At 51.5% G+C, this 10,136-nt stretch overlaps 1 protein-coding gene across 1 annotated transcript in view; it reads left to right on the forward strand.

The window, feature by feature from the left end:
* The window catches only part of SPRED2 (sprouty related EVH1 domain containing 2), a 115,281-nt gene extending 105,960 nt beyond the window's left edge, over positions 1-9,321 (forward strand). The window contains exons 5-6 of the mRNA XM_081100507.1: positions 3,737-3,886; positions 6,123-9,321. Of these exons, the coding sequence (XP_080956633.1) occupies positions 3,737-3,886; positions 6,123-6,785 (813 nt within the window). The 3' untranslated portion in view covers positions 6,786-9,321. The remainder of the gene's footprint in view (positions 1-3,736; positions 3,887-6,122) is intronic.
* Positions 9,322-10,136: the final 815 nt, after the last annotated feature.

Below are 10,136 nucleotides of genomic sequence, written 5' to 3' on the forward strand. Positions count from 1 at the left end.
GGGTAACACAATTTACTGAGAAAAACCCAAAGTCACTATGTAAACTATGTGAACTTCTGTAAGGAGTTAAGTGAGGTGACCAGATACAGAACCAACAGAATCAATAATTTTTCTGTAATCGGCAGTAACAGTTTAAAAAATGGGAATGTTTAATCTCATTTCATTTTTGTAATAACTCTGAGGACAATTTCAGCTCCATTTTTGCAGATAATGAAAACTGGAGTTAGACGTTAACTTGACCAAAATCATGCAATTTATAATTAGCAGAGAATGATTCAAATCCAGTCTGCCGGAGCTGAGACCCTGATATTTAACATTATAATATCCCATCACCTTTCTTTTCTTCGGCCCTCATGTTACGTTGCAAACTTCTTCCTTGGACATCGTTTTCATCATGGGCACTGACACTGAGTCTGTCAAACTCGGAGGCGGGTTGTGGAGGAGACCCGGGCAAGTGCAGTGGCTCGGGGAAGCCTGGCGCTGAAGCTGTCCCTCTTAGGGGGGCTGAGGGCCTCTGCTGTTGTTCTTCCCGAGTTCAAGCCTGCAACAGTTGAGAGACACCCTCCGGAGAGCAAGGCGAGTTTAAAACGCAGCCGCAGTCTTTCCGAGTCGAAGGAGAAGCTGTCAGATGGGTAGGTGTCATGAGCGTGTGCACACAAGTAACAGTGACATTCGAGAATCTTGCTTGTGGATGCGTGCGCGTGCGCCCAGCTTCGGTGGCTGCTGCTCTCCGGCTGTGAGTGGAAACCACGAGCAGTTAGGTCAGCGGTGCATGTGGGTAGGAGGTATTTCCCCCTCGCTGTTCTTGGAGATGCCCTGATAGGACATTCCTCTTGTCGGCAGGTCACACCGCTTGCACGATCTGTCTGATAGTATAGATTTGACACAACCTTGGCTTCCCGTGGAGCCTCTCTGGCAGGCTCTCCTCTCCAGAGTCCAGACCCACACCGAGCAGTTTGGCAGGGGAGGCTGTGCGCTGGGCCAGGCCGTACCCTCAGCAGGGCCCTCGGGAAGCGGGGAGCCGTGGGCATACCTCAAAGTTGGCTGGCTTTCCTGCTCCTTTGTACAAACCCGTCACTCGGTTAGGAGACCTTGAAAGGCCTTCCTCGGCCTCACGATTGGGAAGCTTTGCACTTGACCGTGCAGGGGGGAAGGGCTGTTTGGGCCTAGGGAGGTCAGGCGGGGGCATTTCTGATTGGCTCACGAATACCGGGAAAACTGGGTGTGCCCCATTTCTCAGAATGACTTCCTCCACATTGTTAACCTGGCCCTGGGGTGGATGAGGGTACCAGCTGACTAACACAGAGGTGACCGCGAGGTGTTAACTGGTTCCCGAGATCTCAGTGCTGAGTGCATGTTACCGGGTTCAGCACTCGGGTAGCTTCTAACCTCAGAGATGACCGTCATGTGGGTGTTGGATAAGAATTTAACCCCTGAGATCTGAGTCATACTGAGGGCCCTTATCTGCTTACTCAGGAAGTACTTACCGAGATCTTTGGGAACCTTTGTATCGTGTGACGCCATCCCCTTATCTCCTGGGTTCTGTCACACAGGGTGCACCTTCTGACGTGAGGTTGTACTTTCGTTGAGGTGAACACAGTTCCTCTCAGAGGCGGCGCTGGAATGGGCTCACCTGAGTGTGAGAAGCAGGGTGCGGGGTACTGAACTCCAGGGGGCTTGATGGTCAGGGTGCCCACATCTGGGTTAGCCACTGCCGGTCAGCAGGTCCTGCCTCTGTGCGATGTGGAGACGATATTTTACCTGCGATGGTTCACGTGTACCCAGCCCCTGGCACGTGGTACCCACTCTCATAACGGGGGAGTCCTGGGCCTTGTTGTCGGATCGACAGCAGAGTGGGTGAGAGCTGGACAACAAGCAGAGTGTGGAAGAAAGGGGAAAATTCTTGTGTGTCAGCTTGGTCTCTTACAGTTACTGATATTTAATAGTAATTCTTTCCTATCTGAGTTCTGAACCAATTGGGGGGACCCTTTATGATCCGGGCTGACATCTGCAGGAAGCGGGTGTCTCAGGACCCGCCCCGCCAGGCACAGGGGTGCTGGGTCTGCAGCCTCCCCACGGTGGGCCCCACAGTCCCCAGAATGGCTGCTCGCCAGTTGGGTGGCTTCCAAGAGGCAGAGGAGGGAGGTAGCAGGCTGCACGCCCAGGTCACCCCACCCATTGTGGAGAGGAGTCAGGGTCACAGAGAGGCCAGGGGAGTGACGCAGGTGGAGCTGCTGCCTCCGAGCTGGGATCGGGAGGGAGGAGAAGTGCGCCCAACACATCTGGCTTAAGTTACCAAACAGTGGGTCAGGATTCAGGCTTGACTGGACCCCAAAGCCCAGATGGTGTCCCTGGGGGTGGCCCTCTCTAGGTTTTGCTTCACTTCATCCAGAAGGTGCTTCCCCAGTGCCCTCACCACCATTCCAGGCTTATGGGACCCGTAGGTCTTAACTTGAGGTAAAAAGTCAGCATCTTTTCTGAACTCTCCATCAAAAATCTTTCTGTACTGCCTGAGAGGACCATGTGTCCACATCTGGATTAGCCACTGTGGGTGGAGGGACTGGGCACAGGCATCAGCCCCGCATCATTTGGACCAAACCAATAGGAAAAATCCAGGCAGATTGGGTCCCTATAGGGAAGCTGCACATGTCCACCAAGTTTTAAAAATTAACAGCAGTTTATTGCATAATGAAAATGAGTCTTCTTTTTCCTAAATACCTGTAGTCCCATTTTTCTGAGCATTTACTTCTTTATAAATGGGCAGAGGGGTAAAAATAACTTATCAGTCTATTTGTTTAAACCCTGCCTTGCCCCCAAAAGGATTTGTGACACGAACAAAAGACATGTAGAATAAAAAGATAAGGGGACTATGAGAGCAACAGCCAAGGAGAGGAAGAAGTTTCTAGATACAAGAAAAACCTTTTCATTTGTTTGGAGGTGGGGAAGGGTCCCCGACTCCATGGAGGTGAAAGGTGGGGTGCCCTGGTTGTAAAGACTTCACAGTCTTTTACGAGCATGTGGGAGGTGGGAGTGGCTGTGGAGGGTGACCATCACCTGGCCCCCTTCATTGAGTCTTAGGCGGGAGCATGAAGCACCCAGGTGGTAGATATATTGGGAGGCGGTGGGCCCCCCCTGCGCTCTGGCCACAGTCCATCCCAACATCCGCTCACCTTCCCAAGGCACCATCAGGTAGGCCCCGGGCTGAACTGGATACCGCTGCTGGGGAGACAGCTCTGCCAGCCCCTCCTCACAGCCTTACCCCTCTGCAGTCGTCCATCTTGCTGCCAGTTTAAAGTGGACCCCAAAGATGTCCTATAAAATGTCTGGAGAGCCAGTACCCATGATACCCCATGGTATCCTTCTCTCTCTCTCAGGCTGGGACTAGCCGCACATGTCAACATTTGGGTTTGATTTTTTTTCCGTGTTTGCACCTCCGCTGCTCGCCGGAGTGCCTTGGAACTAGCGCTACAAATGGGACGACCATCCTTGACCAACGGGGCTGCACCCGTGGGAGGCCTGCTGTCGTAAGCCCGGCCCCAAAGCCTGGTCGCTGCTCCCACATTCGAGAAAACAAACCCAGCTTTCCAGGGTCTGGCGGCCACATCATGTTTAGACAATCTCGCCCTTCGGGGGTCCTCCCGCCTCGGGTAGCCCAGCAAGATGCCACAAGGCGGGCAGACGGCATGCGAGGGTTTGGTTGTTTCAAATTAACTCTTGGTTACCTCCCTCTCAACAGACAGCTACAGACAGTTCTTCTAATTCCTCTCAGAAGAGGGAACAACCGACCCGGACAATCTCCTCCCCCACATCCTGTGAGCACCGGAGGATTTACACCCTGGGCCACCTCCACGACCCGTACCCCACGGACCACTACCACCTCGAGCAGGTGAGCGGCAGTCTCCGTCCTCGGGGGTCCTCGGGGTGGGAGTCCCAATGCTGGGAGGCCTCCTTCCTCTCCCCGAGCCCAGGCCCTTCCGTGCTACTTTGTGCCCCCCCCCCCCCACCCCACCCCACATCGCTGGCAGTGGTGGCAGCTCCCCTTGCTTAGAGGTTTCTGTGGGCCAGAATCCTTGTACTGTATCTCGTTTAATCCTCACAAATTTCCCCACAAGGCAGGTCCTCGGCTCCCCACTTTGTAGATGAGGAAGCTAAGGCTTAGAGAGATCGAGTCCCTGGTGGAACAGATTCAAATGCCAGTCTGTGCTCACCCCTGCGCTGTGCTGCCCCTGCAGAGGGCCTCCCGGCCTGGAGTGGAAGCACAAAGCCCCGTCAGGCCTGAAGAACGCGGCACCCCTGGTCACGCCCTGGCCGCTCGCGCTGCAGGCCCAGGCCTGCTCAGGGAGATGGAGTCTGGAATTCAATAATTCAACAAATATTTACCGAGTGGCTGTTTTGCAGAGTAGGTTCCCAACCTGTGGGGCTGGGACTGGTGCCCGTGCAGGGTGATGTGGCCACCGGTCTGCTTTGAAAAGAGAAAAAAGGAGCACAGTTAACATAAAGCTAGGTTTATATGACTCTTTTTAAAAATCTTTTTGTTGTATGCTTCCCGACAGTTTGGCATTAAAAAAATTTTTTTAAATCAAATTATGGTAGCAATCCATAAGAACTGGCTTCTTGGCTCTCCTTACTTTGCAAAATAAAAAATTAGCAAAGCCTGTGACAGCTCCCAAGATCCGTTTTGAAATCCTACAGGATTGTGATTTTTCTGAAGCCCAGGAAGCTCTCATGTCAAGACTCTCAGGGGAAATAGGGCAAAGGGTGTGAGAGGTGGCCCTGCTCACAGTCTGGTGGGAAGCGATGGGGAAACCCACCTGCCATATAAAATGCTGTCACTGTGACAACGGCAGCCGGTACCGAGCACAGTCCGTGTGACAGGCTCAGTGCGAACACTGCGTAGATTCCTCCTCTCCATTCACAACAGCCCTGTGCAGTCTGACAATCAGGGAAACTGAGGCTGAGGCATAGCCACTTGCCGGGAAATTGCACAGCCCGAATTGGACTCCAGTGGGTTTGCTCAGAACCATGCTCTTTCCCCCTTAAAGAGCCTTCATGCCCAAAGGACTTCGAAGGTGGAAAACCAACTACCTGCTAAGAGGATTCTTGGCCCTAAGGGAGAATGCAGTTGGCGTGTGGGGGCTGGAGGGTGTGGCTCTGGGTCGAAGCTGCCTAGGCCCAGGTTCCAGCTCTGTCGCTCACTATCTGTGTGATCCTGGCAGGATTCGAACCCAGGCAGCCGGCCTCCAGAGCCTGCGCTCTTAACCTTCTGTTATCTGGGTATCTTCTCTTCCCAACCGGATTACACGGTTCTTTTTTTTTTTTAATATATTTTATTGAGTTTTTACAGACAGGAAAGGAGAGAGATAGAGAGTTAGAAACATCGATGAGAGAGAAACATCGACCAGCTGCCTCCTGCACACTCCCCACTGGGGATATGCCCGCAACCAAGGTACATGCCCTTGACCGGAATCGAACCTGGGACCTTTCAGTCTGCAGGCCAACGCTCTATCCACAGAGCCAAACCGGTTTCGGCTACACGGTTCTTATAGTTCCTGGTAGCCCCCGTTTGCTTTTTTTGAACACGATCCACAGTGAGAAATGCATTTTATATGGTGACCCACGGCTCACGTATTGTAAACACATAGATTATGAAAAGTACTTATTCCTCTAACATGCAGTGTACTCTAGTATTCGTCTATTTCACTGAAGAAGAAGAAGAAGAAGAAAAAAGCTGACCATACAACAGAGAACATACTGTCCAAAACCAGGCAGAAATCAGGCTAGCAGGCAGCCTCACCTTCTGCTTCTTGACCTGGGTGTGTCCAGCTTCTGAAAATTCAAACTATTCTTACAATGGGCACACTTTCCCACCTAGACGGTAATCAAAACAAGGGGGAGGATAAAAGCTGGTCTCTGCCCATTCAATTGATTCCCGACCCAGGAATGGATTGAGACTCACAGTTTGAAATCCATCTTTGACCCATAAGATGTTCAGTCATTACAGGACGGGTCAGTTTCTTCCAGAAATGCCTTTGTCGAGGTGAAAGGTACATGTTGGATTCTTTTTTTTCTTTTTTTTTTTTTTGCCACTGCTGTAAAATACTGTCTCTTTTCTCCTGGGGCAGCCGATGCCCCGGCCCTACCGCCAGGTGAGCTTCCCGGACGACGACGAGGAGATCGTGCGCATCAACCCCCGGGAGAAGGTCTGGGTGACGGGCTACGAGGACTACCGGCACGCGCCCGTGCGCAAGGCCCTGGACCCCGCCGAGGACGCGGACTCCTACGTGCGCTTCGCCAAGGGCGAGGTCCCCAAGCACGACTATAACTACCCCTACGTGGACTCCTCGGACTTCGGCCTCGGTGAGGACCCCAAAGGGCGCGGGGGCGGCGTGATCAAGACCCAGCCCTCGCGGGGCAAATCCCGGCGGCGGAAGGAGGACGGCGAGCGCTCCCGGTGCGAGTACTGCAGGGACATGTTCAACCACGAGGAGAACCGGAGGGGCCACTGCCAGGACGCGCCCGACTCCGTGAGAACTTGCATCCGCCGCGTGAGCTGTATGTGGTGTGCGGACAGCCTGCTCTATCACTGTATGTCGGACCCCGAGGGCGACTATACAGACCCCTGCTCGTGCGACACTAGCGACGAGAAGTTTTGCCTCCGGTGGATGGCTCTTATTGCCTTGTCTTTCTTGGCCCCCTGTATGTGCTGTTACCTGCCCCTTCGGGCCTGCTACCACTGCGGGGTGATGTGCAGGTGCTGCGGCGGCAAGCACAAGGCGGCCGTGTGACTGCCCCTCCCTCCCCTCCGTCCACAGCCACCAGGGAACGTGTCTCCCACACACTCGCATCCTCTCCCCTGCTCCCTGGGGCGCCATTCCAGCCTGGGGAGCCCTCCGGTGGACTCTGCACCTCCCAGCCACTCATCCATCCCTGCACAGTGTTCTAAAGAAAGGACCCCCCTCCCCCCCGCAGAGACTCGTGTATTCATAATCTGTAATCAAGCTAACTGTCTTATACCTGTGTTGATTTCCTGCCCACCTCTTCCAGTTCAAAGGCACCTGCAGGCGGAACTGTTTTTTGGGTGTTTTTTTTTTTGATGGGTCTTGTAGTTGGTTTTTCCAAGAGCATCGAAGACTATCTTTCTCTTGGCTCAGCTTGCCTATTGCCAACAAGCATCACCGGGTTCCTGGAAGTGTGATGTCAGAACGATGAGACCCAACCAGAAGTATTTTAACCCCGCGTTAGTTGCTCTGTCTAGGAGGTGAGCTAGCTGACAAACAAGATCGCTCTAACTTTTCTAAAGCCAAATTTCCCATGTAAGCCGCAGTTTCTGTCTTGAGCCCATCATCATTTTCTGCCCCCGCCCCGCCCCCAAATCTGCCAGTTCTTCAGGATGCAAACATTCACCCGGAAAATGACTAAGAATCGAGCCTTAACTTCAGATTAACTTGGGAGAATCAGGAAAATTCCTTAAACTGCATCACAGCCTCTCTAGCCAGGGCTAGAAAGGAGGTTTCCAGATTTCCCCGAGTCTCCCCAGTTACCCCTAAGGTAGGACTTTTTAAAATTGTGTCGCCACCACTTCCAAAAAATTTAGCAATATTGAAAGAAAATGCTAATAAAGTAAAAAATTTTCTTGCTGTTTTGGAAACCAAACACTCCATTTAAACACAAACCAGTGTTGGGAAACACTAAGATTCCAGTAAATAAAACTAAAGGAGCTCCCCTCTCCCCAGTGGGGGTTTTCTGTTAACGGGGCAAGTTCTAAATGTTGTAAATTTGAGGAGTGGTAGGCTGCCTCTTGCACGTGGGTTTGTGTTTTTCGTTTGGACTCAGTTTCGCGTCACCAAATTCTTCATTTATACTTAGGAAAAAACAAGGCCATATGTAAAAAACCCCTCCGATGCCTAAGTGTCTTTCTCCTGCAGCTCCAAACCCAGACTTGCCACTTGGTGTGCACACACGGTTGAGTCAGCAGGCTAGGGCTCCCTGTCGCCTTGCCACGTAGGAGGCTTCGCATTAGCTGGAAAAGAGTATTTTTCTAATCTATTGCAAGGAATAGCCAAATCTTAGGGCAGAAAGAAGAAGAGTGAAGAGTGGTTTCCCTGCGCCCAGCATAGTACAATCAGAACGACGTGGAGAACACAGGGGCAGGTTTGTCAAACACTGTTCTTCCCGCCATGATCTTCCCGTGGTCACTGCCCGCTGAGGGCACGGCCTGCTCCCTCCCCCTCGCTTCCCCCTCCCTTCTCTGTGGCACACAGGACACCAGCCCTCAAGGAGAGGGACTTTTTCCACTCTTCCCATCGCGCGGGAAAGTGCTAGCCGTGCTTACCTTCGTGGAATGTCTGCAGCTCTCCTGAGAGCCCGTCGCACTTCTTTAGTCAGATCATCGGTGCAAATGCCCTCTGTGCTTCTGAGAAAGTCGGTAGACGTTTTCATTGGTTGGAGTGACTGGTTTGTGCCTTTCGGTCTGGAAAGGGACCAGAGAGTTGTCAATCTGGTGATGGGAGAAAAGAGCATTGTTTCCCTGCCTGGGGAACATCTAGCGGATGGCAGCCAGCCTCCCAACTTTGTTGAGACCACCCCCACGCCCTGAGGGTTTTCCTCAAGGCCTTTCTCAAGGTCTCCTCTCTACAAAGCACAACACTAATGTATGTTTTGTTAGACCTCAGCTCCAGTGCCCCTATTTATTTCAGTGAGAATACACATATCCCCGCAGCTTTTTGTTTGTCGGCTGTTTTGTTGTCTCTCTCTCTCTCCCTTCACCCCCTGTCCTGGTCCACCCCTTTGAAGAGCTATGCCAGTGAATCTTAACTCCGCCTATGCTTTTTGGTTTGTGAAGGTAGCGGTGAAGGGCACAAGGACAGCCATGGGGACATTTATGTAAATACGTCTCTCTCTCATCGCCACACTGCAGCTGAACAGTGTGTAGTATTTTCCCAGTCAGCTTTGCCATACTGACGTCAATCATTTGAAAGAAATTATTCAGATTTTATTTTTGTATCTGTGGTAACAAAAACATTAACCAAAAGATTATCTGTTTGGAAGCTTCTCCCAACACCCGCGCCCTCCCCCCAAGCTATTTGCTCACATTAACAAATTAAAGTGCCTGAAGCATCATTCATTCTTTACCTGTATACTAAAAACCCTGTTGTATTGATTTTTTTATAATAACCCTTTTTACCTCTGTGTAAAAAATATATATACAAGTGTATGATGTACATTTTAAGTTCTTAACTTTTTTTTTATGGTTTCTAATATGTATGACCAATGTAGCCATTGCTTTAAAATGTACCGTGTAAATATAAACACATCCTACGAGATCGCTGACTTTGGGCTGTTTGTCGGGCCAGAGATGGGGCAGTATCGGAGCCTCTGCTGGTGCGGGAGTTCGCGCACACAGGATGGGAAGGGGTTTCTCTTGGAGAAGGATGTGGGGGCACAGGTCTGTGTGTGTGAGGCCCTTCCCGGCGAAGTCATATTCCCAAGGGGAGACTGCAGCTCCTCGGCACAGCTGCCTCAAGTGAAAGGAATGCTGTATGTCACCACCCGGGGAACACCCCCTCTTCCCAGGCCTGCCTTCCCCCGACGAGCTCCTCAGAGGGAACAGCTGTACTTCCTCCCAGTTGTTTTCCACCAATTCCTGCTAAACCGTGTGTGTGTGTGTGTGTGTGTGTGTGTGTAAGACAGTTTCTACCAAAAACAATTGTTAAAACGGCAAGACCCTTGGTCTCCTCGCAGTACTTTTCTGCTCAGTGACATCTGGCCCACTTTCCCTTCCAAGCGGGCTCTTTGGATGCTCAGAAGTTACAGTGGCAATCCTGAGCAGATAAGATGTGGGTCTTTTTAGGGTCACAGAGGAAAGTTTTGGCTCCTTTAGAGAACTGAGAAGGGCCTTAAAAAGATGTATAGAGGGGCCCCTCCATCTTAGTTTTAACTCCTGCAGGGAGGAATGACTTCTAGGCCACTGGCCAAGGTGAAAAGGAACAGGAGATGCTGGAAGGTAGAAAGCGAGAGGTAAGCAAGAGATTACTGGAGAACTTGAAAGCTACATTTCATTAGAGGAGGAGATGCATCAACCAGATTATAGTGGGGTGAAGAGTCAACATGGAGGAAGTAGAAACATCAAATGTAAA

Source organism: Myotis nattereri, assembly GCF_964212035.1.
Source record: "Myotis nattereri genome assembly, chromosome: 10".
NCBI classification, from domain to species: Eukaryota; Metazoa; Chordata; class Mammalia; order Chiroptera; family Vespertilionidae; genus Myotis; species Myotis nattereri.